The following is a 27,464-nucleotide window of genomic DNA, read 5'->3' as shown; positions in this document are numbered from 1 at the left end:
CGGCATTCCGTCTCTCTCCCTCTCGATCATCTACAAACGAAAAGTCAAATCAGGTTAATTTTGTTCCTTTTTCTGTTCGATTCTTCGATTTTGGTAGGGCTCGCGGATTCCGATCGTCCATGGCTGCTCCGAAGGGTTTCTGATCCTGGGTTTCCGAGATTTTCACTTGTGGAGTTTGATCGTCTTCTTCCTCTGCAATGGCTTGGGATGAGAACAAACCCAAGAGGCTCTATCAAGTTTGGAGGGGAAGCAATGTAAGTATCGCCCGAAATTCACTTGCTTTTGGTCTGCGGCAATTTTCCTTCTTCTTTCTGACGTGAGGTTCGATTGATTTTGACCTAATGCTTTTTCCCTTTTTCTGGGGCGATCATAGAGCTTAGGTATCTTTCCGTTCCATCTGAAGATTCTTGATTCAAAGGGTTGTCAACTTGTCATCCAATGTGATTTTTCCCCTACAAGGAGGAAATTCTTAGGGCTTTAATTGTTTTCTTTGAGTTCAAGCAATTGGGTAATAGAGTTATGATTATCTCTCTTTGGTAATTAGGTCAGTGTGCAAGCTAGTTCTGTTTGTAATCTATCTCATAAGTTGACACAATTCAGTTGTCGTCTTCCTTGTTGCAATCTTAGGAATATTCGGAGCTTCCGGCGTGTTTCTTGACCTTGAAAAGTCAAAAAGTGAATGAATTTCTTGATTTTGATCTGTTAGTAGTTGTTGATGCTAACTACATAACCTAGCAGTAGTCTCACAGCCGAATTGATTTCCTCTTTCTGAATTAGATTACGCTAATATAGCTGTTCGAGCATCTGTGATTTTGTAGATTGTGGCTTGGAACTCTTTTTTATCCTTGTGTTCATGCTTTTTCTTCAATGTTATCTTCCAATCCTTGTAATGGTTTTATATTCCTTTCTCAGAAATTCCTTTGCGGCGGGAGGTTAATCTTTGGTCCAGATGCTTCATCTCTGTATCTATCCTCCCTCCTGATTGTTGGTCCTGCCATTATGTTCTGTGTTAAAATGTACATGAAGATAAATGACCCTCTTACCAAAAACGCTGACCGCTGTATTCCGGTTTTGGCCGTTACCTGGATTCTCACCTTTTTGGTATGTCTTCTTTTTTCATCTCTTTATAATAATCGAGAAATGTATTCGGACAAGCCGAGCTGATGCATGATTCTTAGCAATGTATTGTGCATTCTGAAACTGAATTCAGTTCTGCAGGATATTTTTTTCCTCTTCATGACGTCTGGTAGAGATCCTGGAATAGTGCCGAGAAATTTGAGGCCCCCTGAATCAGATGAAATGCTGGATTCAAATACTCCATCGATGGAATGGGTTCATGGTAGAACCCCAAATATAAAACTACCAAGGATCAAAGATGTGATCGTCAATGGCCATACCGTGAAAGTGAAGTACTGTGACACTTGTCTGCTATACCGTCCTCCTCGTGCTTCCCATTGTTCTATCTGCAACAACTGCGTCCAAAGATTTGATCACCACTGCCCATGGGTTGGCCAGTGTATTGGATTAGTAAGAAGCCACCATTAAATAGTTTTGAGAAATCTTATGGTGATATATAACCCATTTTGGAAAAACCCACGAAGCTTGAACTAGAAATCTAACTATTACCAACCTTTCTGAGAACTAATGGGTTTTGCGTTTTATTGTCTGGTTGCAGCGGAATTACCGGTTCTTCTTCATGTTCATATCAACATCAACCATTCTGTGCATATATGTCTTTGTGTTTTCCTGGCTGAACATTTTCCAGAGGCATATGGACGAAAATATCAGTATCTGGAAGGCTATATCCAAAGATGTGCTATCGGATATCCTCATAGTTTACTGCTTTATAGTCGTGTGGTTTGTCGGTGGCCTCACGATCTTCCATTCCTACCTCATCTGCACTAACCAGGTTATTCTCTTATTCCTCAGCAATCAAAGAAAATCCAGGTTCTATCTGTATGTTTGTTTTTCTCCGCCTTCATTGAAATTGAGAATTTATAAGTAGTGTTGTTAGTTCCTTGATTTGATCTTGAAACTTTTGTGCAGACAACATATGAAAACTTCCGCTACCGCTATGATAAAAAGGAGAATCCATACAATAAGGGTGTGCTAGGAAACTTACGGGAGATATTTTTCTCAAAGATCCCTCACTCAGTGAATAAGTTCAGATCATTTGTGAAGGAAGACGAACATGTGATGGCAGAAACCCCTACCTCAAATTTCGGTGAAAGTCTAGTTAGCTCGAAGGAGAAGATCGACATCGAGATGGGAAACAGGATTGTTGATGAGAATGGAAAGAGCTACTCACTTCCTGAGATTCTCCGAAACCTCAACTATGAAGACCTCGAGGATGATTATGACGACTTGAAGAGTAAGGATCACGATCAAGGATTTCCATCTTTCGACCCGTTCTTTACTTCCGAGCAAGAAGATGGCAGAAAGGAGCTTGCCCGAATGTCAAAAGGTGGTAAAGGAGGAGAAGAATATTCTTTCAGTTCCAGTGACGAAGATGGGGATGCAGAAAAAACCATCCGGATCTCCATTGACGACGAAGAAGAAGAAGAAGAAGAAGAAGAAAGAGTTGGAAGGCATGAAGAAAATCACAATCCAGGTGAAAGCGCAAACATTCACGAGAAATCCGACGATGAAACAAGCTCCCCTCGATCCACAACACCTGTTCTTCGTAAATAGAGGTATGGATTGTTCCCTTCTTCTGTCTGTAGAATCTTTTTTTCTCTCTGCAATTTCTGTTCTTGATCCCTGAAAGATTCACACAAATGGCTACCCACCACCAGTCGTGGGCTTGTTGCTTTTCTTGCAAGGAATGTTTTTTTGATCTTGAAACTTCATATCCAGATTGAGCAAAAGGCTGCAGGATCTGAAGGAAGCCTTTTACATAATCTGTATTTCTGGACTGGAGAAATGGGGATTGTGCTTCTTCAAGGTTTGTTTGTATACTCTTTTACTGTGATTGAGAATAAGGTAAATTCGGAGGAAATAAGAACAAGTAGGGTTGGTGGGGGTGTGTTTGAGCCTTTTAGATTTCTTTCCCTTTTTTTAAAAAAAAAAAATTCGTTCTTTTGATTGTTTTTCTTCTTTTTGGGGGCCCTTTAGTTGCATTACACATCTGATTTCTTTTATTTTTTTTGGGTTATTATGGAAACAGAAATTTATAATGTATACTTGTGTATTTTTTTTTATAATGATTGCACTTATTTGTTTATTGTTTTTTTTTATACATTGCCTGTGAAAAGGGTATTTTCATTTATTTATTAATTTATTTCATTCTATCTTCAATAAGAAAACATGTAGATTTGCATCAGTGATTCAGTATCTTTGCTTCAACTCTTAAATCCAACCCCATCCACAACTTGTCATCTCAAAATCATGATATTATCAGAAGAGGACAAATGAAATCAAACAGCCCTATGACGTAACGCCACGTGTCAAGAGCCCACTTCAGACAGATTCCAATGGATGAGATTCGACGAGGAACACTCACCAGTTATGCTATAAGCACCTCACAGCCTCTGATTCTCCCCTCTCGAGACCATCTCTCTCTCTCTCTCTCTCTCTCTCTCTCTCTCTCTCTCTCTCTCTCTTTGTGAAGCTCAACAACAATGGCGGCCGAGATGGCTCTCGTGAAACCCATTTCCAAATTCACCTCGCCCAAGCTGACCAACCCGAGTACATACCTCGCCGGCCGCCGCTTCTCCACCGTGAGGATGTCGGCCACCGCATCTCCGCCGCCAGCGACGGCGAAGAAGGCGAGCAAGAAGGAGATAAATGAGACGCTGCTAACGCCGAGGTTCTACACGACGGATTTCGAGGAGATGGAGCAACTCTTCAACACCGAGATAAACAAGAACCTGAACCAGGCGGAGTTCGAGGCTCTGCTTCAGGAGTTCAAGGCCGATTACAACCAGACCCATTTCGTGAGGAACAAGGAATTCAAGGAAGCAGCCGACAAGCTCCAGGGCCCTCTCCGACAGATCTTCGTCGAGTTCCTCGAGCGGTCTTGCACTGCTGAGTTCTCTGGTTTCCTTCTCTACAAGGAGCTCGGAAGAAGGCTCAAGGTTTATCTCTCTGTCTTGAGGTTCAGTTTGTGGAGTTTCGTGTTAGATTCTTGTCGTTTAGCGACGATTTAAGAGCTGGTAATTCGAGTTTTGGGATAGTGTAAGCGTGCATGAGCTAAAAAAGATCTAATTCAGAACAGATAAGAAACCAGGATTTACATGATCTGTTCCTCTGTGTCGGGACAACTCGATGTCGTTTTCTTGGAAAGATTCTTGATCTTGTCTTGATATTGTTTTCATGTCGTTGCAGAAAACGAACCCAATTGTGGCTGAGCTCTTCTCTCTAATGTCCAGAGATGAAGCAAGACATGCCGGGTAAGATCCCCTGCTTAAATCTCTCCTCTTTGGCGCGAAATCGGGCTAATGATAGATCTGTCATTTGAATTCGCAGCTTCTTGAACAAGGGTTTGTCAGATTTCAACTTGGCTCTTGACCTGGGGTTCCTGACGAAGGCCAGGAAATACACCTTCTTCAAACCCAAGTTCATCTTCTACGCCACCTACCTGTCCGAGAAAATCGGGTACTGGAGGTACATCACCATCTACAGGCACCTTAAGGCGAACCCCGAGTACCGATGCTACCCGATCTTCAAGTACTTTGAGAACTGGTGCCAAGACGAGAACCGCCATGGCGATTTCTTCTCGGCATTGCTCAAGGCTCAGCCTCAGTTCCTCAACGACTGGCAGGCCAAGCTCTGGGCTCGCTTCTTCTGTCTCTCGGTGACTAAAAAGCACTTTTACCTTTCTCTACCGTCGTGTTTCCGTTCCATCTACGTTGATCTGACCGGAGGAGGAAACGGGTCGTTGTTAAATCTCAGGTTTACGTGACGATGTACCTCAATGACTGTCAACGCACCGCATTCTATGAAGGAATCGGGTTGAACACCAAGGAGTTTGACATGCATGTCATCATCGAGGTAAGTGGCCATGCCCTTGAAAGAAATCAAAGTTTTCAAATGATTCTGAATGTGGAGGAAATTGGGGTGCTTTTGCAGACGAACCGGACGACAGCGAGGATATTTCCGGCGGTGCCGGACGTGGAGAACCCAGAGTTCAAGAGGAAACTGGACAGGATGGTTGAGATCAACGACAAGCTGATGGCCGTGGGAGAGAGCGAAGATCCATCGGTCGTCAAGAACATCAAGAGGGTCCCACTGATCGCAGCCTTGGTATCTGAGCTCTTTTCCGCTTACCTGATGCCTCCCGTCGAGTCTGGATCCGTGGACGTTGCTGAATTCGAGCCCACCCTTGTCTATTGATTACCCCTTTTGAATGTTTCTTTTTTGTTGTTGTTGTTGTTGTGTATTCAGACAAACTTATAGAAACCTGAGAGAAATATGGTTTTTGTATCTGTAGAGCCTCAATCGTCTTTTTTCTTTCCAGTTTTATTGCAGAACTGTCTATTTTAGTTGGTCTTTGGACCTGATGCCATAAATTCATATTTTCTTTGATAATACGAAAGATTATCGAATTTTTGATCCAATTATTCTTAAAGAGAACGTTCAGTTCAATCAATGCCTCTGATCAGTTGAAACACCCAATATTGGATCCATAGAATTCGGGTTCGGGATTCGGATTTGGGTGGACAAAGTTTTGATCAATTCTTTACCGCATCTAACATTAGATCCATAGAAATGTTAATATGAGAATCAGACCAAGTTGCCGGTCACTTGCTCAGTCATAATAGAAATATGATCAGATGATACAACAAGCACAAAATGCAATCTTCAAGATGTAGCAATTGACCCGTTTAAGGTTGTCTATTTGGCAAAGCATTCGTACAGACAAAATCTGAGACCTATAGAACTGATACAATAGGAACATGGGTCTCTCACTCTGTTCTGTTCCCATATTTCTGACATACAATTATACATCATCAAAAATTGGATTTATGGAAACCCTAAGCTTACTACCGAGACATCTGGTAAATGGAGAAAAAAAGAATAATGGAGACAATAAGGCCCCAACCGGTCTCTGTAGTACAAAACAAGCTCAGGGGTAGTTGACAGGGCTGCTCCTGTGGACAAAAAACGGATATGATTTTAGGCACCTGTTCTAAAGGTATCACAGCAGAAGAAGCAAACCCTACTTTCTCTGACAGGTTGATCGAGAACGAGATCACTCACAAGCTTATATAGTACATAGATACACCATGTTTATCTCTGTGTGTGTGTATAGGTTTTCTATGGCCTATTCCTAATTTGCCCACAGTGACTGCTTTGAAGCACATAAATAATGCATACAAAGAAAATAAAGGGGAACCTATGGAAATGGTAATTTACCTGGAGAGCAACATTTCTGAACTGCTTGTAAAATTGGCATACATCATAGCTGCATTAGGCCACTGCATATGCATTGCATCCCTGGATGATTGATTTAAACTTGCGAAGCCATAGGGACTCATAATCGAGCTTGAAGGTAGACCAAAATTGAGAGAAGCAGGAGTACTTGGGATCTGGCTAAACCCGGGAAAACCCATATCATAGATTGGTGGTTGCGTTTTCGGAATGTTGAAGGGCACCGGGCAGAAGTTCTGATTGACCGGAAGGCTCCTAATGTACCTGTATCAGTGCAAAAATGTCAAATGAGAGAACAAAAGCTCTCAACTTTATACAAATTAAGAAGAGCATGAAGGCTGAAGCTGAAGAAAACATCTACGCTCAGTTTTCCATTACTTGGCATTGATGGTTTAACGGCAAGAAAGCCAAACCCTGATGACATACCTATCATAACTGCGGTCATAATCAGGGTCAAAACGATCTTTCTCTCGATCTCTGAAAATGGCAACACGAGATGTCGGACCATTTTCCCTGATGCTAAAATTCTTTTCTGCCTCGATGGTGACATTCTTTGATACTTGATTGTCACCTCTGCTCGGACTTGTATTCAATTCATCTGCATAAGCTTGAGAAGAAGAGTCAGAGACTGAAAGACCATTAAAGATGCGAGCTCGTGCCTTGTCATACTCTTCTTTTCTCTCTTCAACACTTCTCATGGAGCCACATTTCTTTTCCAATTCACTAACTTCGGTTCCAGATCCTTTAGAAGGTCGAGGCTTGATGGCAATTTTCATGTGCTCAAATTTACCACTTTCCGGTTGTTTAGCCGGGATTTCAGACAGCCTAACGGCTGGAAACCTGCTCTCAGCTGTTTTTCTCACAAGAATTCTGTTCCCGTTGCCATCTAAACCACAATCTAGGACCGTTGTAACCAGCCCGTAATGGTGTGCAATGCGATGAGCTGCAAGCCTAAGATATGAAGTGGGGAAAGGCTGGAACTCAAACTGCTGCTGTTCAGGATTCTGCAAGAACCTCTGAATGTCGAGTTCCATACGAAGAACTGATACAGTAAAACAAAAAAAACGGGTCTTAGATACATGGACACAACACTTGATTGAAAGAAAAAAAGGATAAAACAAAGAAAGTTCATGAGACAGCCACAAACAACCTAAATTCAAAATATTCAGATCTATCATCCATGGAGAATACATTATACATAGCACATAGACTAAATGATTCATATAGAAAGTATACATTCACATCTACCATCACCATATGAGAAACCAAAAACTACTCGTACGAATCCCGCTTACGAATCGGTGCCCTCATTCTGGTGTTCAGTAGTAAGAAAACATGCCAAGATAACTCTTCATTAATTGCAACAAACGAATTCAGAGACCCATATCCAGGATAGAGGCTAGAGCTAAACAAAAACAGATCGAAATTCTCGCAATTTCCCTGCAAAATCAACCTACACTCGATCCAGACGGAGCCGCTTGGAAGAATAAGCAGCAATTATACAAAATCGAACCCTGAAATCCCAAACAACGATCTATGCTAAGAACAGATAAGCTGATAACATTCGAAAATCTCCTCGAACATGCCTACATACATGATGAGATTGCACCGAAATTCAGGAAAATTAGAGTTTCCGACGCGAAACCTAGAAAAAACGAAGCCGGGCAAAAAAGGGTGCGTACTCGTTAGACGATGACGAGGGTTTTGCAGAGCCTCAACCAAGAAAGGATCCACCATGGATTGCCTCTCTCCCAAAGGCGGAACCATCGCCGCTGCGTCTACCGGCGGCGAAGCCAAGGCTGCGGCCATGAGGAAGTCTCCAGAAACCTCTGGGTCCTCTCTCTCCGGAGATATCGCTGCTTCCCTTCTCTTGTTTCGTTCCTCTCGCAGCAAAGAGAAGGAATCAAGAGGAAGAGGAGAATCAAATTCGGAGCATTCGTCGAGAAGAGGAGGACTTTGGATGCAAATCTTATCTCTCTCGCTCTCGACAAGTCGTAGAAAATCGAGAGGGATTTCTATTTTTTCACTGTGTATTTTCCAATTTTCTTTAGGGTAAATATACTTAGCTTTGTGCTATCTATGGAATATAAAAAAATTGCAATTGTGTGATATCTTCAATAAAGTGTGCCAATTTCTTTTTGTTAATTTCTTCAAATTTTATATTTATTATTTATTCCTCAATTCATTTCTTTATTTTTTTTATAATACTGATGATAATGAATGAAATAAAATGAGTTTTGAAACATAATAACAAAAAGTAACACCAAATGTATATGTTATTTAATAACAAGATTTAGCAGAGATATCATTTAGAGCTAAAACTTAGAGACATGCGTGGCGGCGAGGAGACTCAAAAACAGCACACACTTTAAATGTGGGTCCATGTGTTCTGGATGGGAAGAAGTTTCCCGAGAATAGTATAGACTAGGGGGATAGTACGGATCAAATAGAAATATTTAGATTTGGATTCAAATTTTTTGAGTATCTAATTTTAAGATTTGTATACCAAATTTGTGTTTTAAGAGTATCTAATATCGAGAATAATGTTCGGGATACTCGTATATATTCGAATTCGGGTTTATTTAAAAAACAACAATATTTATATATAATTTTTTTTAAAAACTAATATATATTTATAAAAAAAAATTAATTAAGATTAAGAGATAAATAATAATAGATTTAGTTTTTTAGATAATGATAAGAAAAATTATTTAATCAAATAATTATATTTTATAACAATATTATATAGATATAAGGTGTAATTATTTATAATCTAATCAGTTGAATACCCATAGATATATAATTTTAAAAATTATATTATGCAGATTTAGATTTAAACTTAGATTCATGAATATTAAAAATTCGAATTTAAATTTAGATTTGAATAGATCAGTGACATGAGAATGGGGCGGATACCCTATCTTTGTGCCCGTCCTTGTAGAGACTGCTAAAACATAAACCTCTCTTATCCCTTAATAGATTGAAGTCAACGTGTGCTCTAATGCATTAATCCCTCACGCTCCTTCCCTGGCGCGTATTTCCATACTTGAAACCTGCGGATTTTCGGGTATCCGGTTTCATGGATATTCGAAACACGGATATCCTTTGCATAACGAAGACGAAAATGGGTTTGATGAAGCCAAAAATCTAGATTGCGGGTTCGAGTCCGGGTTTTGTTTGAATGGCGACGAATACTCTCGGATATTTGGATACGAATAAAATGACAATTATATCCCTAATATTTTGATATATTTACAATAATTATTTAAAATATTTTTATATTAAATTACTAAAATATCCTTAAAATCAACAAAAATCAACATTTTCTAACTAATTGGACGGGTTCGGGTATCCTCGGATAATCGAATTCAGCGATGGGTATCCGAACCACGGATACCCGAATTTGACGAAAACGAAAACGAGATAGCATTTTCTCAAAACCCGCGAAAACGAAATTCGGATATCCCAAAAACTTAGGGTACCCGACTCGTACCCACCCCTAATAATGATTATCACACATGATGATGATATCTATCTTCTTTGGAACAATCTCGATCCCTATGATGATATCAATAAAAAGATAGCGTTTCAGATTTGTTATATAACTGAATCTATACGTCAAATATTGTTTACTTTTCTTTAATATAATCACGTCTCAATTCTTATATCTGCAATTTCTATAAACAATAAAGAGTATCATGAAAGAATTTTCTTATTATATCATAAAGAAAAGGATTATAGAAAATATATTTGAAAAAAAGAAATATTTTAAATGTTTGATTGAAATTGTTGACAAGTAAATGATGGGGTAAATAAGGAAAAAAAAAACAAATGGATTGGATATGAAATCAGGATTCAGAAGCTTAGAAATTTATCATATGGTAATTCTGGAAATAAAATTCAATAAGGCTAATGTACAGTGCACATGGAAACATGTTATGTAAAAAATTGACGAAGCCTTGATGTCGGCGCGTGAGCCACGCGCTGAAGTCGGAGAAGAAAGCAAGCGTCCTTCGTCTTAAAACCCCGTCGCTTCCCGTGTTCTACTTCGCACCTTTCCTCTGCGTTTTCCTGGGAAATTGTCGTCTCCTTCACGATTGGGAACCCTAACCCTAGCTCCTCACGATGGCCAAACCCGTTATGGAGGAACCTCCTCCGGCGACTGCCTCCAACCCTAACTTCTCTTCCGAGTTCGACTCCGTCTCGATCCCTCCCTTCGACCATATGTTCCTCTCTGGCTCCGATCAGGACCCAGTTGGGAATCTGACCTCCGATCTAGGGTTTTCGTTTGACGGCGACGACGAATTCGAGCTCACCTTTGATGGTATTGACGATCTCTACTTCCCGGCCGAGAACGAGACGTTTCTCATCCCTGCTGCTGCCGGAGACCAAGAGCAGTTTGGAGATTTTACGCCGGAGTCCGAGGGCTCTGGAATTTCCGGCGATCGTGTTCCGGGACATGAGGATAACAACATGCATTGCTTGTCATCTTCGTCAGGCTCCTCCGAGCGGGAAATCCCCAGGGATTCCGGCGATCGGTGCTCTGGTGCAGAAAGGAGCCTGAATTCACCGTCGCCGGTGTCATCTCAGGGGTCGGGGTCGGGTAATTGTGCTTCCGGTGTTTCGCTGACCATGAACGCGCCCTCCCCTGAATCAGGAACAATGGTGGTGGAGCAGAAGGTTAAGGTGGAAGGAGGTGCCACGCCCACGACCAAGAGGAAGAAAGAGAACGAAGAGGATGCGAGTGGAGACTCCAGGACCAGCAAGTACAGAAGATCCACAGATAATGCCTCCGCCGCCAGCGCTGTGACCACTGAAGAAGACGAGAAGAGGAAGGCGAGATTGATGAGAAACCGAGAAAGCGCGCAGCTTTCGAGGCAGAGGAAGAAACATTACGTTGATGAGCTGGAAGAAAAGGTTAGAGCAATGCATTCTACTATAGCGGATTTGAACAGTAAGATATCTTACTTCATGGCTGAGAACGTTACATTGAGGCAACAGTTGGGCCCCGGTGCCGGAATCTGCCCCCCGCCGCCTCCACCTCTACCTCCGCCGGGAATGTATCCTCCGATGGCTCCGATGCATCATTACCCATGGATGCCATGCCCGCCGTACATGGTAAAGGCGCAAGGGTCGCAAGTGCCTTTGATTCCCATCCCCAGGTTGAAACCACAGCAACCTGTCTCCATGTCTAAGGCAAAAAATAAGAAAAGTGAAACCAAAACCAAGAAGGTTGCTAGTATTAGTTTTCTGGGTCTTTTGTTTTGTCTCTTTTTGTTTGGGGCATTAGCTCCCATCGTGAACATTAACTACGGGGAATACAGGTCTAACTACATCAGTGATAGGTTTATCGTTCAGCCTAGGGGAAGAGTTGTAGATGTCAATGGCAATCTGAATGGATCTGACAATGGTAGTGGTACGAGGTTCTCTGGTAGTAATAGGGCACAATGCGGGAGAGACACAGATGGCGTCGTGCCTGCAAGAAATGGAAGTGAACCTTTAGTTGCATCATTATTTGTTCCGAGGAATGACAAGCTTATGAAGATAGACGGGAACTTGATCATCCATTCTATTTTGGCGAGCGAGAAAGCCATGGCTACACGACAAAAGGATTCTGAAACTAACAATGACAGGAAAACTGATTTGGCAATTCCAAAGAATTTCTCTCCTGCACTGCCTATACCTGATGCCGGGAGGAACGGTGAAAAGCAGAAAGCTCTTTCTTCGGGCTCTGCTGATGATCTGAAAGATCATTTCAAGTCAACAGCAGCCAATGGTAAAATGCAGCAATGGTTCCGTGAAGGTCTTGCAGGTTAGTAATGGGTTTCTATTCTTATGTTATTCTACATCCCCATCACTTGACAATGAGAGCCTTCCATTCAAGTAGCATTTGCCATGCTAGAAATTCCTATCTTATCCACGCTTTGGTTAGCAATTTAGCAGAACTTTGCAACACATAAGTCAGGTAGAAACCGAATACCATCCTAGATCCAAGAGAGTTCATCAAGATCTTGTATGCTTTAGTCGTTTTATCTGAAAGCCGTCTTAGCAAAGCAATTTTACCTTAGCCCGAAAATTTAATTGTATGCACCTGGTTGGTTCTCCGTCCTCTGCGGCTTCAAATGGTTGTTTGATTCTGAATCTCATTCTCATTTGTGTCAACCCTTTGTTATATGTTTCTGTTGTAGGGCCAATGTTAAGTTCAGGGATGTGCACTGAAGTGTTTCAGTTCGATGTCTCAACTTCTGGAGCCATCGTTCCTGCATCCTCAGCTTCCAGTGTCATGACTGCACACCATAAGAACACCACCAATAACACAAACAGTGGAAAGAACAGAAGAATCCTCCGTGGACTTCCGGTTCCACTTCCAGTATCTGACTTCAACCTAACCAAAAACAACTCCTCACGAAACAGCTCGAGCGAAGATAAACTTGGAGAAACCAAACCTGCTTCATCATCATCATCATCATCCTCCTCGTCCATGGTTGTGTCTGTGCTTGTCGATCCCAGAGAGGGCAGTGACGGCGACATTGATGGGAATGGGATGATGGGGCCAAAATCGCTGTCCCGAGTTTTTGTTGTTGTGCTCATGGACAGTGTTAAGTATGTAACATACTCCTGTGTCCTCCCCCGACCAGGAGGCGGCCCTCATCTTGTCGCCAGTTGAGTTAGAGATTTCACATCTACCTGTATTTAACAGAATAAGAAGCTACTGGAGCAACCTGTATTCTTGTCGGCCGTTTTTTGGTTAAAAGATGCAGAACCCAGACTCTGTAAAACTTTCATCTTTTGATATATTACTAATCCTTAAGAGACTTGTTCTACATTTTGCCAACTGATCTAACTTCTGTAATTTCCATCATCAGTGAAGCATTCTTAGATATACATGGTGACCAAAAATGAAAAAGGAACTCGTTGAAGAGTTGCTGTTCATGTGTATTTCTGGAACTATTCGGGTCAATGGTGGTAGTTATAGGACAACAGAAGCCGAACTCTGTTATTGTAAAAGAGGTGAAGTTTCCGACTTATTCTGATGAAGAAGCTGATTCCATCGTCTGGATAGATGGTGCAGTGACAACAGTCATCTTCATGTCAGGAAGATTGCCATCGCTAGCTCGTTCCCGGAGCTCTCTGTACTCTTGGCAAAGAGCGCACAAGTGGCAGAAGAAGTGTGTTACGAAATCCCCACATGGAGCTTCCTGCACCATGAAACTTAAAAGGAACTCGTAAAAAATGGGGAAATCCATGGACGTGGTGCCATTCAAGTCTCTTACGATATATATATACCTGCAAATTATACTTTGCCCTTAGCGCTCTCCGGTAGCTGCAGGCATAACAAGAAACAAGGCATCCGGGTAAACCAAGCAACATGCCATCGGTTGCCAAACAGCAAATGGTGTTTACGAAAGCCCACATGATAAAGTGAGTTAGGCATGATCCTGCAAACGTTCCCGACCCCAGAAACTCTGCGTTTTTGCCAAAGATGTAACATGGACAGAACAGACCTATAACGCCTGTTGAAGTAAAACATAAAACCATAGTAAGTTTCATACCAACCTTATCAAATAACTGCCGTAATCTTCATTCACCATAGAGAAGATACGGTGTTTGGCATTTCTCATCCTCATAAAGTGTGAAGCTTGACCAATACAAGACAGTGTTTGACATGAGTAGCATAAAGAAACTCAGGATAGAAACAGACTACGGAATCTGAAGATTCAGAGGACAAGAACAATATAGAACATGTTTCTGCATCAAAGCTTTACACACGGGTTGTCCATCTTATCTAAATTCCTCCCTAATCTAGTCAAAATACAAACTCGGGTATCGATTGAGCCAAGAGTTTGGATAAGAATAAAAGGTAGCAAAACTTTATTTGAACAAAGACAAGACACCAAGAGTACCCTCCAACATGGGAGAAGTTCCTTGTCCTCCAGCTATGCCAATACACGTCCCATAGATATACCTAAAAACTATGATAGAAAGAGAAAACTGATAATAACAATCAGAAATATCAATCGAGAACTACTAAAATCAAGCCTGATCACCAACAAGACTTGATGATTCGATGATATACTCATCAATCCCCTAGTTCATTCATTCCCTATCAGTCGTGCTCTTCTGTATAAAGCCAGAGCACAAACAATCGCCAGAACCAAACCAATATTCAATACTGTCCGATCCGAAAACCGTTATAATCAGAAACCTCAACCAGTAACTAAACACAAACATGTCATATACACATATCACAGTTCTTATTCAAAGAGGCACCTTAACAACTTTTGGTTCCTGAAAATTCAAGGTTTGGAGGACAGAGTAGCATACAGCTCTGGATGTCGTCAAAGCACGCGCATATACCCGATGACCATTGTTTCAGGTCTTCGCTATTGCATCCGGAAACAGCAACTTCCCTGTCCGGAGTTGCTTCCACATCTGTATCCGATTGTCCTAACGGGACATAACGCGGCGGCACATAACTTCCCCCCTGCTCTTTCATCCCGGTCCAATACTTTCTTCGAATCCGAGTTCCAGTACTATCTCGCTGCTCCACAGGAAAAAAACTCTAGCTAGGACCAAATCTGTAAGACAAAATATGAGAGCGAACATGAATATACAGATACGCATTTACATGGTCACAGAATAGACATCAAAATGTGCGAGAAGAGAAACATCAGGAAGTGAAGAGTGTGAAGGGCCAGTTGAAGAAAGAGGAACGATAAGGGACAGAGGATCGGGGAGTTTCCGCCATTTGCGAGCGGTGTAAAGAATGACGAAACGAAATCTCAGCTAAAAGGAAGAGGAAAAAAGAAGACGCCCAGAAATTCCGGTGTACGGTGAATCAAGCTGAGGTTTACCTAAACATGAGCAGTCGGATTTCCCGGCGGCGAAGGATGAATCTCCGATGATGGAGGAAACTCAGGTTCAGAGCTTCGCTGTTCTTGAATTACTCTTTTCTCTTTTCTCTTCAAAATTACTCTTTTCACACCTATTAATAAATAGAGTGGGTATATATATATATATATATATATATATCGTCATTAGAACATATAATTTGTCAATTTCAAACAAATTGAGAAATCGTAAATAATTTAATTTAAACAATATATTCAAGGAGTTTTGTTATAGAAAAATAAACTAAATGTTTATTATTATATTTAACAAATTGGTGTAAGCTTTTTTACTTCACAAATTCCTTCGCAAACTGAGGTTGAGGTAATGCCGAGGGGCTTCTTTGACTGTTCTGTCCTCCCAAACAAGCCGTTAGGGTTTTGCCCTAACAACCACCGCATCACCGCCTAGAACTCGCCGGAGCCACACGGTGGCAGACGGCGGCTCAATCGTCCCCGGCGTAATCCCGGCTGTATTCTCTTCGCTCTCCCTGGACTCGCTGACGCTCGCGGAGTGATTACGATCGTTTTAGATTTTCTTCGATCTCGGAGCATAGCCATTCATGGCGGAGGTATCGATGGGAAGCAGCAGTAGCAGCACGGAGCTCTCTCCCGAGGAGGAGAGGGTTTTGATCAGAGACATTGCCATTGCCGCCGAATCTAACAGCAAAGAAGGCGATACATTTTATCTCATCACCCAAAGGTCCAGTGCCATTTCTCTCGGGGACCTTGTTGTGTCTGAAATTGCTATTTTCAATTCAACGTTTGTGGGTCTCCCGATGAAAAATCTTGTTTTTCTTCGTATGTCCGAGCTTTTGTCTGGGTTAAGATGGATGGTCTGACGTTGCAGATCTGTTTGGCCAGTGATGCTGAGGTTTAACTGTGTAGAAGTTGTTATTGTCGGAACGTTTTTTGTAGAATTTTTGCTGTGATTTGGCAAATTGTTAAGTTATGCAGCTCTTGTTTGCTCTTTATGAAGTTAAAAGTTATTAGATGGCTTATGGTTATGGGTAGTGCAATAGATTTCAGCACTGGTTAAAGGGCTTGATATTGTTTTGCCCTGCTGCTGCAGCTTGGTGTCCGATTTTAAAACATTCTATGTTGCTATTGTTTCTGTGCAGATGGTGGCAAGAGTGGATTGATTATGTTAACCAAGACCAACCATGCAACACAAACGACGGGTCTTCATTGTCAGAGCATTGTGATTCTGCTGGCTCAAGCACCTTAAAGAAGCCTTCTAGGATTGATAACTCTGATTTGATCTATGATGCTATGTCAGAGGACTCTGGTAATGCCATTGAGATTCTTGACACATTGCAGGAAGGCCGTGACTATGTCTTGCTCCCACAAGAAGTGTGGAACCAACTGCATTCATGGTGAGTCATATGTAGAGAACACTACAACAAATGGAAATTTTCATTTCTTCCTCGAAGATTGGGTTATATATTTCCTTCTCTGTTGTAACTCATGTACCTCGAATGGGTAAGAACTGGCTCAAGATGCTTGTAGAACTCTACAGAGGACAAAACGAATTACTTACTCGGATCTATTCTGCTAGTCAGTCATGCTGCAATATATGGATGAGATGGTCATCACCTTCGTTTATTTAGGTATGGAGGTGGTCCAACTTTGCCACGAAGAGTCATTAGCTCAGGTCTCTCTCAGACAGAGTTGGCCGTGGAGGTGTATCCTCTGCGTCTTCAGCTACTTCTGATGCCAAAAGATGATCGCTGTGCCATAAGAATAAGCAAAAAGGTAATTCCTCGTTTCCGTTCTTATTTTCTGATCCACTATCCTAAGAATATGAATTCATTATTCTGATGACTTATCTGACCTCTAAATTTGCGCTGCAGGAAACTATCAGAGAGCTCCACCGCAGGGCCTGTGAAATATTTGATCTCAATTCAGAACATGTAGAGATCTGATATAACTCTATAGCTGAACATCGCGTTCTCATGATCTTGTTTTTTACTTTTCTTTATTTCTTTATTCATGAGAATATCTCGTCATGTAGGTATGCATTTGGGATTATTTTGGCCACCAAAAATATACTTTGATGAATGACCTAGATAAAACCCTGGACGATGCCAACCTACAAATGGATCAGGATGTGAGTTCATTTATTCTCTCTTATTTCTTATATATCTAAACTTGGCACTAATCCTATGGTACTTGAATTTCTGTTACTTCAGTGGCATTGTACCTTGCTGTATCAAGTTTATATTAAGGATAGTTCTGACTACTCTTCCACGGTTATTCATAGAGTTACAACCATTTACATGAAAAGCAGTGACATTTGAATTTGAAGGCACAGAATGGAAAGAGAGTTCTTGTTATGTTGCTTGAGTAATAACATTTGAAAGAAAAATGTTATGATTCTACCCCGCAGTTAGTTGGCTAAGTACCTAGTTTATTTGGTTTCCATGATTATTCTTTTATTTTATGTGTTCTGTCTGATACTCATTTTTTTCCCTGTGATTTTGTATTCTACCATTACAAACAGATTTTGGTGGAGGTCCTTCACGCCAATGGTACTGCCTCGGGTGGCCGAATGCAATCTGTTAAAGAGAATGGATTTGTAGATGAAGATGCTACTTCTGTTCTCACTCAACCATCTAAGTCAAGTTTATCAACTGCAGGAGGTTTCTCTTATACGAAGAAAACGTGGTAATTAGTTGAGAGGCAAATAGTATTCTTCTCTGCCAAATGATTTAATCAGATTCCTTCCCTATCAACTTTCAACTGTTTCTACATGCTGCAATCTGATATCTGTTTCCAACAGTAAGGAATGCTTTTGTTTTGCATCGAGGAAGGTTTTCATGATTGACGGTGTCATTTCTGTCTTATCTTCTCGTTGTGGTCTCACGATTTACCCCCTGTTGTCTCTGTATTATCTCCTCGTTATCCTCCTTAATACGAATATCATATGTTTCCAGGAATGCTTTTAGAAGTGGAAGCATTGAAGTTTCACTATCTCAGAACCAAACATCTTTGGATAATGCATACGGAAGCAGTGGTGTCACCACGAGGGGCTCCACTGCTGGCTTGACAGGGCTGCTGAATCTCGGGAATACATGCTTCATGAATAGTGCAATACAATGTCTGGTTCATACCCCTGAATTCGCTAGATATTTCCAAGAAGATTACCATCAAGAAATAAATTGGCAAAACCCTCTGGGGATGGTTGTAAGTATCTGGGCTGAGTTCCTCGTTACCATATGTAATGTATGATGCGTACGCATATAAGAGTGTGTGTGTGTGTGTGAGGATTTGGGGCAGATAGAGGCATTGTTGATTTGTTTATTATTTCTATAATCTTTTCCTGCGGCATGTCGATGATTTCTTACGTATGTTTATTAGGAGCGGGGATGTGATTGAGAAATGCTAGCCTAATTTTGTGTAACACATAACATGGAAGGCGTTCTAGGATAATTTAACTTTACATAGGACGGGGAACATGTGGACTTGGTGGCTAAATAGTAGGTATTTAGGATCCCTTGCCTTGCATCATGAGAAGTTGCAGGTCCCATTCATTTCTCACATATCTATATCAATCTCGTAATATTTTATTTGTACGATGTTATACATTCATATTTACTCATATTTGTCTTAAGGTATTGTTTCTTGGGAACTTGATTGAAGTAATTTATCTTCATGTATACGTTCTTCAAATAATTTCCTGATTTGCTTTTCTGAAATTGGAGACGCTAATTCAATGCCTGCTTGATTATTTTATTTTATAATGCATAGGGAGAATTAGCTCTTGCATTTGGTGACCTGCTCCGAAAGCTATGGGCTCCTGGACGCACGCCAATTGCGCCTCGTCCATTCAAAGCGAAACTCACTCGTTTTGCTCCTCAATTTAGTGGATACAATCAACATGATTCACAGGTTTGCTGAAGCATATAAAGGATTTTCCATACGCTGCACTTAATACTTATATTGCAACTCAAACGCTCCAATGATATCAACTGCAGGAGCTTTTGGCGTTTCTGCTCGATGGTCTACATGAAGATCTGAATCGCGTTAAACACAAACCATATATAAAGTCTCGAGATACAGATGGCCGTCCAGACGAAGAAGTTGCTGACGAGTTTTGGGCTAATCACATTGCTCGTAATGACTCCATAATTGTTGATGTATGCCAAGTGAGTATCGATTCTCTTTCTTTATAATCTTGTATGAGTTACCTCTCTTTTGAAGCTTTTATATAAAAAAATACTCTTTTTCGACTTGGAATCCTGAAAGGCCAGCATGAGTAAGCTGAACATCAGATCCTTTTTGCTTATGAGAAACATTTCTGTGATTTTACAAAGATGTGGTATTAAAGATGGGCATCTCACCGGTCTATGTTTGCATCAATGGAGTTAGTCCCAACGCTTATGTGAATTTAGCCTTATGAAATGCTATAACTTTGATATAACAACTCTTCTAGTAGGCCATGCACAAAAGATTTTTCATCTTCTCCAGGCTTCAAACATGAGCAAATAGAACAAGAAATTGCTGCTTCTTTTTTTTTTTTAATTTCAATTTAGTAATGTAAGGATTTCACACTTAACATCTCCTATAATGTCTCACCTCGCAGGGGCAATACAAGTCAACTTTGGTGTGTCCTGTCTGCAACAAAGTTTCTGTAACGTTTGATCCCTTCATGTACCTGTCTTTGCCTCTTCAGTTCAACACAACCCGGGCGATGACTGTCACAATTGTTCCTTGTGACGGTAGTGCCTTGCCTTCTGTTGTTACTGTTAATGTTCCAAAGCAAGGGCGTTGTAGAGACTTAATTCAGGCATTAGCAATTGGCTCTTCATTGAAACAGAGCGAAGAGCTTAAGCTTGCAGAGGTTTGTGACCTCGGACACTTTTATTGTTGATATTTCCCGACCTTTTTCTTTTGTTTAACCAGGTTGAATTTGTGTTAACAGATTCGAAATCATTTAATTCAAAAAGTTTTTGAAGACCCTTTAATCTCATTGTCCACTATCAAAGACGACGACCACCTTGCTGTGTACAAAGTTTCTCAGTCTTCGAAGAATACAGTTCTACTTAGACTGATACCTCGCCGTAGAGACCAGTAAGTATATATGATATATCTCACTATTGTTTTTGGTGGAATGTATATATCACTCTACTGTATACGAAGAAAACGTGGTAATTAGTTGAGAGGCAAATAGTATTCTTCTCTGCCAAATGATTTAATCAGATTCCTTCCCTATCAACTTTCAACTGTTTCTACATGCTGCAATCTGATATCTGTTTCCAACAGTAAGGAATGCTTTTGTTTTGCATCGAGGAAGGTTTTCATGATTGACGGTGTCATTTCTGTCTTATCTTCTCGTTGTGGTCTCACGATTTACCCCCTGTTGTCTCTGTATTATCTCCTCGTTATCCTCCTTAATACGAATATCATATGTTTCAGGAAAGTGGGCGGGAGTCAAACTACAGCGCAATGGAAACCTTTTGGAGCACCTCTTCTCTCATCGATTTCACATGAAGACGGTGCGATCACAAAGGGAGAAGTGCGTTCCATTGTCCGAACCATGCTTTCACCTTTCATAAGGGAAGATCATTTGGTGAAAAATGAAATATCGGATCCTAACATCTCTGGAGGAAGATCAGCCCGAGGCAATAATACCAAGGCAGACAATACAAATGGTGCTCAAGACACTGACAAGGAGGGTGGTTCCTCTAAAGTGAGCTCGCCAAAGTTACACCTGCAACTCGTAGATGAAAACAATAAAAGCATTGATCTGGAAGGGGACGAAACGGAAGTTATTACAATTCCCACATCGGGTTCAGTAACTATTTCTTTGGATTGGTCGCAAGAACTTTCGGGTATTTATGATATCAGTTTATTCGAGAGCTTGCCCGAAGTGCTCAAATACGGGCCTGCTACCAAGAAGAGCCGTACTGAACCTCTCTCGCTATATGCATGCCTGGAAGCCTTTCTCCGCGAAGAGCCATTGGTGCCTGAAGACATGTGGTGTGTGAACCGCTCTCTCTATATGCATGCCTGGAAGCCTTTCTCCGCGAAGAGCCATTGGTGCCTGAAGACATGTGGTGTGTGGTTATTCCATTTCTATCTCTCCTATCGTTTCGTTTACGTTTTCTGTAAGCATGATGTTAAAAAATGGTTCTATATATGATTGTATTGCTCTTGTTAACTTGGTTGCTAATCGGTTTTGAGGTATGGCTCGTGTTTTTCTGGTAAGGTACTGTCCACAGTGCAAGGAAAGGAGGCAGGCAAGTAAAAAGCTTGATTTATGGAGGCTACCCGAAGTTTTGGTCATCCATCTAAAGAGATTTTCGTATAGCAGGTCTATGAAGCATAAGCTAGAAACATTTGTTAACTTTCCGATTCATGACCTCGATTTAACCAAATACGTAGCCAACAAAACATAAGCTAGAAACATTTGTTAACTTTCCGATTCATGACCTCGATTTAACCAAATACGTAGCCAACAAAACCCTCTCTCGACCACAACTGTATGAACTATACGCCCTCACAAACCATTACGGCGGGATGGGCAGCGGACACTACACCGCACATATCAAGGTGAGGGCGATTACCATGACCTACTCTTCTTTTGCATATCTTTAAACTTTCCTTCGCTGTTACTTTACTAGGCGTACCCATTTCGGATTTCGGTTCGGTTATGTTTGGATTTGGTATTTCGGTTTTAGAAAAACAACACCCATTTGTTTTTTTATATTGGATTAGGTTCATTTCTTATTAAATTATTCATTTTTCCAAAGAATGTTACTTTTATATTCGGTTTTTTCAGTTTTAGAGAAGTCATATCCATTCGGTTTTTTATATTGAATTCGGGCCGGATCAATTTGTCATAACCAAACCAAAATGACCGCCCCTACTGTCACTGTTTGTTAATCCTAGGGTTACTGTATATTGACCATTTTCACTGAATACGTTTGGTCAAATCCTGACTAAAGTAGTATCTCTGTTCTGTCTGGATCAAGCTTGGCTGCTCGGATACACTTTTCGTGTCGGAGATTCTTGAGTTGGTTATGTTTCTAACATCGACATTCTTCTCCGCATTTGTGGCCGCAGCTTTTGGACGAGAATAAGTGGTACAACTTCGACGACAGCCATATATCGCAGATAAACGAGGATGATGTGAAGTCAGCTGCTGCTTATGTGCTCTTTTACCGGAGGGTAAGGACCGATGCAGGCCGAGAGGATAAACACTCTCAATAGTTAAAAAAGTTCCGTATAAGTTACTACGACAATGTCCCCCGGGGTAATAAAAACGAGCTCATCGATTCCAAGTAATTTGCTCCTCTTTTAGGTGTTCCGCCTTCTGAGTTACAATGCATTTTGTTTACAGGTATCATGACACTGAATGCTCCGAGGAAGAAATTTTCAGGATTAAAGCCATAATCCATGGAGCCAAGAACCTGAACCATTAGCTGTGCCATGAATTCGAATCTTGTAAATGAAAGTACTCAGTATTTGTTGTTGTTTCACGACTAATTTCGACGATTCAGGGAACAGAAGTGGCCGCAAAAGAGTCGAGTTTCAAGTAATACATCGATCGATCAATCATTCATTTCGCTCTCTAACGTTAACATGTAAGCCTCCTTTGATCCTCAGGGTTATCGAGAGCAAGTACTTCGGATCGTTCTTCTGGTTGACGACATCAATCCAAAACCTCTCCAAGACAGTGGCAGCGATCGATTTCATCTGAATGTAAGCCATGTCCTTCCCCATACAGATCCGAGGACCCGCATGGAATACTGGGAACTTGAACGGAGTCTCTGGCTTGAAAACCCCACCCTCGATCCATCTCTCAGGGTAATACCGCTCGCAATCCTTCCCCCATAAGCTCTCCATCCGCCCCATTGCATATGCCTCGTATGTCACGAACCATCCTTTTCCTACGAACGTCCCGTCGGGTAACACGTCGTCCTCTAGACAGGTTTTCGAGTCCATTGGAACCGGTGGATACAGTCTCAAAGCTTCCGTCATCGAGGCGTGCAGATAATTCATCTCTTTCAGATCCTCGAAACTGTAAGTTTCCCCGATGCTCTTCCCGGTTCTTGCCCGGATCGATTCTAGCTCTCGGAGGATCTTTTGTTCCACGTCTGGATGCGACGAGAGTAACCAGAAGAACCAGCTTAAGGCGGCGGACGTGGTGTCTCGCCCCGCGAGCATGAAGTTGATGACGTTATTCCTCAGCGACTCGGGCGAGTTCATTTCATCGATCCCGATAAATCGGGACAGCAAATCCTCGTCCTTGCTCCCGGGATCACCGCCCTCCAACCTCCTCCGAATAATATCATCCGCAAACCTATGAACCACCTCGATCGATTCTCTCAACTGCTTCTCGGATCCCAAGTTCAACTTCCTCTTCAACTTCCATATCTTCGGGTTTATATACATGAACCTCTCCAAGCTAAGTAAATTCGCGGTGTCGAAGGCCCGGATGAGTTCGTCGCCGTCGCCGGAATTTCCTCTGCCGCCGGCGAGAGAAGATGGGTCCACGTTGAAAGCCAACTTGCAGATATTATCGAAAGCGAATCGCTCCAACACGTCCTGAAGGTCCAACACGTGTCCTGTTTTCGCAGCTTCTGTCAACTTCGGAATCAGTCTGAAAAGCGCAACGAACGAACACAATAAGAATTGTCATCACCGAATCACCGATCTAAGTGACCATTTCGGTTCAGTTGTGTTCTGGTTCGATTTTAAATAAATTATAATTATTCGATATTAATAGTGAATTCGGTTCGATTCTATTTGGTTTGGTTTTAATTCAAATTGATAAAAACATTTGAAAATTTTGTTTTCGCGATGATTTTGTATTTGGTTTGAATTCAACTTTTAAATTTTAAAAAAATTTATAGTCATTCAGCTTTTATATTAGATTCAATTTTATCAATTTAATTTATTATTCGGTTAGAATTCTGATCACCAAATTTATCGGTAATGTTCTCATATTTTGTGATTGGCGTATATATAGTTAAAAGGTACAAAACCGTGTCGTGATTTCGTCGGAAACGTTGTCCATGACGAAGTGACGAAGCGACCTCGTGTTGAACTCGCGGCTCGCGTCTTCCGCTGTATCCGCCACGTGTCACCGTCCGAGTTGAAGATCCCTCGCCCGAGCATATCCTCTAGGTGCGATATGAACCGTTCTCCTCTCGGGAAATTCTCGAACCTCGTCTTCGTTATGTATTCGACGTTCGCCGGATTCGCCGTTATGACGCCGTGAAGTTTTCCCGGTGTCCGGAAAACCGCCGTGTAGTTCGGACAACGCGACAGTACCTCCGTTGTCCGCTCCAGAAACCGGTGCCGGTTTCTTATGAAACCCGGCATGGTTCCGATGATCGGATATGACTTGAAGCCGGTTTCCGGCGAGGTTCGACGGCGTGAAGATGCGTGGAAGGCGAAGAAGATGAAGAGAGGGAGAAAAAAGAAGACGAAGACGACGAAGAGGAGGTCCATTTTTTGTTAGATTTTTTTTTTGGATTCGATGGTGAGTATTTGATGAGGTTAGAGAAAATGTATCGGACATATATATATATACGCACACGTGAGTGTGATACAAGGTCCGGACTAATTAATTACCGAAAAATAAACAAAAAAAATAGATAAATAAAATGCATATATATATATATATATATATATGTGTGTTTATTTGAGATATTCATCATATTGGATCATTTCAAGTTGTTCATGCTAATTTTTAAACAAAGTTTTTTATTTTATTTTTTAAAACAAAGTTGATTATTTTTTTTATTTTTTTATAATCCGAAAGTTCATCGGACCTTTGGTCCGACTACATCTCCCAGAAGATTGGGAAAGTCCAGGTGAATGTCCTTCTCTACGCTTGGATTTGAACCCAAGGTGAGAAGTAACAAAGTTGATTATTATTAAGTGATGGCAGACGTAACTGCGATATCCTTGGGGAACAAGGATAGTTGACAACGTGGTTATAGAAATGGTAAGAGTAACAGTGGTGCATATTAAAATTCTTTTAAACTTGGAAAAATAACATATAAACACCTAAACTTTTATAAAAATCTCATATAAATACATGAACCATAAAACTTCTATATAAATACCTAAACTTTTAAAAATCCTATATAAATACCTAAATTTTTGAAATTTTCTCTAAGTAAATACAAATTTTAGATATTTTTTAAATAAAAATAGATGATATCATTAACGGATTTTGGATTTATTTGGGAGTTTTTCAGAAATCTAGGTATTTATGTAGAATTTTAGAAAAATTCAAGTATTTATATAGAAATTTTATAGTTTAGGTATTTATGTGAGAGTTTTGTAAAAGTTTAGGTATTTTATATGTGATTTTTTTTAAAACTTCCTAAGAAAATTATTTAACTATTTCAAAATGTAAACCGATTTATCGAAGGCCAAACTAGTGAATACAATCTAAAAACAACTTTTGCAAATACATTTGTATAAAAAAAAATTCAATAGAAATTTTCTATAGCGAAAAATCTATTTCGATTTATGTACTTTGCATCATAAAATTCTGTATATAAAAATTAGAGGAAATTAATGATTTAAAACCAAACAATTAAATGATCAAACACACTGCGCAGAATATATTTTTTTTACAATATAAAATACAAACATTATTAAAAAATTAAATGAAAATTCCCAAGACTATTAATATCAACAATTAAAATGCAGAGAAACCAAAGATAATTGTATTTTGAACTAAATAAACTTAAAAATGCAAAAAAAAAAAAAAACAATGAAATTTTAAAAAAAAAATCGAGAAAACAAAGCCATGAGCAGCATGGAGTTAGCCCGTTTAACTTAAGAGCCCTTAACGTATTGGGCTTACAATAGGCCCATATATTAAATGGACCGACCGAACAATTGAACTTTCCATTCCGACAAAATCTCCGTAAACCTTGGAACACTTAGGGCTGGACACAAATACCCGAAAATTGGTATCCGTCAGATACTCGTCTCATGGATATCAGATTTTAGGGTACTCGTAATTTTCAAATCCAAATCTAAATCCCGATTTTTCAATATCCGTGAATCCGAATCCAAATCCGGATAATAGAATTTTTAAAACCGGATACCCACGGATACCCGACTATTATGATTATAAATAATTATATCTTATATTTATATAACATTTTTATAAAATATAATTATTTTAGATTAAATAATATCATATTTTTTAATATTAATTCAAAAAAATTAAATTTATTATTATTTATTTCTTATTATCTCTTTTGTCTCATATATTTTATCATAATTCAATAATTTTTATAAATATATCTTTATTTTTTGAAAATTTTATATATGAATATTGTTGTTTTTCTTAAATAAATCCGGATCCGGATACCCGCGAATACCCGACCATTATTCCGGATACCCGTATCTCAGATACTCGTAAATACCAAATCCCGGATACAAATCTTATAGTCAAATTATCAGATATAACATAGTGTTTCTATGGGGCTAAAGTTGTAATTTGTGTTGATTCATAATGTATATATACAGAAAACAGAGAGAAGCTGAATAACAGTTTTCATTTTCTCCAACTACTCTCTCTCTACAGTGACTTTCTCTCTCTTGGCGATTCATGTTTGTTTCTTCTCCGATATCGTCTGATATGGTATCAGAGCGGAATCTTGCTTTTCGCTTCGTTTTTCCTGTTCATTTTCTCTGATTTTCCTCGTTTCATCGAGTGTTCTTCGTTAATTCCTCTTGGATCTTGAAGATTTGTTCAAGATCTTTGTATCAATGGCGACGACGGATGTTGGTCTTACCGATGAGGTAGATGTTCCTGTTCATAGCCATTATTATCTTGGATCTAGTGATCACACGAATGTAGTTCTTGTCTCGGATCGCCTCAATGGTCCGGAAGATTACAGTTCTTGGTATCAATCCGTCATGTTGGCGCTTGAAGGCCGAAATAAACTGTGTTTCATCGATGGAACTCTTCCGAAACCGCCTGATAGTCATCCTGATAAAAGGTTATGGTCTCGGAATAATGTTGTGGTCAAATCTTGGCTAATGCACTCTGTTTCTAAAACGATTGCTTCGAGTTTGATGTACATTCCGACTGCAAAAGGAGCTTGGGAGAATTTGGAAACAAGATTCAAGCAAAATAATGTTCCCAGGCGCTACAGTATCAAGCAATGTTTGCGTTCTCTAAATCAAGGTTCTTCCACTGTTTCTGTTTACTATACCAAA

At 40.4% G+C, this 27,464-nt stretch overlaps 6 protein-coding genes and 1 pseudogene across 6 annotated transcripts; 4 read left to right on the top strand and 3 right to left on the bottom strand.

Moving 5' to 3' along the window:
* Positions 1-6: 6 nt before the first annotated feature.
* On the top strand, positions 7-3,223 carry LOC104803236 (probable protein S-acyltransferase 4). The gene is made up of 6 exons (XM_010527139.1): positions 7-254; positions 913-1,101; positions 1,219-1,527; positions 1,676-1,909; positions 2,047-2,693; positions 2,857-3,223. Exons 1-5 carry the CDS (start codon positions 198-200, stop codon positions 2,689-2,691), a joined length of 1,434 nt encoding a protein of 477 aa, XP_010525441.1. The 5' UTR covers positions 7-197; the 3' UTR covers positions 2,692-2,693; positions 2,857-3,223.
* A 331-nt stretch (positions 3,224-3,554) lies between these two features.
* On the top strand, positions 3,555-5,483 carry LOC104803235 (magnesium-protoporphyrin IX monomethyl ester [oxidative] cyclase, chloroplastic-like). Its single transcript, XM_010527138.2, has 5 exons — positions 3,555-4,076; positions 4,327-4,391; positions 4,468-4,795; positions 4,894-4,992; positions 5,071-5,483. The coding sequence occupies exons 1-5, from the start codon at positions 3,621-3,623 to the stop codon at positions 5,332-5,334; spliced, it is 1,212 nt and encodes a 403-aa protein (XP_010525440.1). The 5' UTR covers positions 3,555-3,620; the 3' UTR covers positions 5,335-5,483.
* Positions 5,484-5,794: 311 nt separating this feature from the next.
* LOC104803234 lies at positions 5,795-8,407 on the bottom strand. The gene is made up of 4 exons (XM_010527137.2): positions 8,055-8,407; positions 6,799-7,414; positions 6,358-6,636; positions 5,795-6,092 (listed from the first exon to the last, which is right to left on the bottom strand). Exons 1-4 carry the CDS (start codon positions 8,179-8,181, stop codon positions 6,068-6,070), a joined length of 1,047 nt encoding a protein of 348 aa, XP_010525439.2. The 5' UTR covers positions 8,182-8,407; the 3' UTR covers positions 5,795-6,067.
* A 1,822-nt stretch (positions 8,408-10,229) lies between these two features.
* LOC104803232 (bZIP transcription factor 17) lies at positions 10,230-13,185 on the top strand. The gene is made up of 2 exons (XM_010527135.2): positions 10,230-12,184; positions 12,561-13,185. Exons 1-2 carry the CDS (start codon positions 10,498-10,500, stop codon positions 13,037-13,039), a joined length of 2,166 nt encoding a protein of 721 aa, XP_010525437.1. The 5' UTR covers positions 10,230-10,497; the 3' UTR covers positions 13,040-13,185.
* Positions 13,186-13,208: 23 nt separating this feature from the next.
* On the bottom strand, positions 13,209-15,358 carry LOC104803233 (protein PLANT CADMIUM RESISTANCE 10). The gene is made up of 4 exons (XM_010527136.1): positions 15,228-15,358; positions 14,698-14,951; positions 13,660-13,886; positions 13,209-13,571 (listed from the first exon to the last, which is right to left on the bottom strand). Exons 2-4 carry the CDS (start codon positions 14,867-14,869, stop codon positions 13,398-13,400), a joined length of 573 nt encoding a protein of 190 aa, XP_010525438.1. The 5' UTR covers positions 14,870-14,951; positions 15,228-15,358; the 3' UTR covers positions 13,209-13,397.
* Positions 15,359-15,554: 196 nt separating this feature from the next.
* Positions 15,555-22,827, top strand: LOC104803230 (ubiquitin carboxyl-terminal hydrolase 5). Its single transcript, XM_010527134.2, has 16 exons — positions 15,555-15,963; positions 16,382-16,636; positions 16,871-17,015; positions 17,114-17,173; positions 17,275-17,370; positions 17,764-17,924; positions 18,197-18,446; positions 19,011-19,151; positions 19,238-19,408; positions 19,846-20,103; positions 20,185-20,333; positions 20,679-21,242; positions 21,472-21,587; positions 21,658-21,815; positions 22,329-22,518; positions 22,606-22,827. Exons 1-15 carry the CDS (start codon positions 15,824-15,826, stop codon positions 22,473-22,475), a joined length of 2,811 nt encoding a protein of 936 aa, XP_010525436.1. The 5' UTR covers positions 15,555-15,823; the 3' UTR covers positions 22,476-22,518; positions 22,606-22,827.
* LOC104803231 lies at positions 22,801-24,873 on the bottom strand (annotated as a pseudogene).
* Between the last annotated feature and the right edge of the window lie 2,591 nt (positions 24,874-27,464).

Source organism: Tarenaya hassleriana, unplaced genomic scaffold, assembly GCF_000463585.1.
Source record: "Tarenaya hassleriana unplaced genomic scaffold, ASM46358v1 Cleome82, whole genome shotgun sequence".
Taxonomy (NCBI): domain Eukaryota; kingdom Viridiplantae; phylum Streptophyta; class Magnoliopsida; order Brassicales; family Cleomaceae; genus Tarenaya; species Tarenaya hassleriana.
Note: the sequence above shows the minus strand (reverse complement) of the source record. Positions and strands in the feature narration are given on the sequence as shown.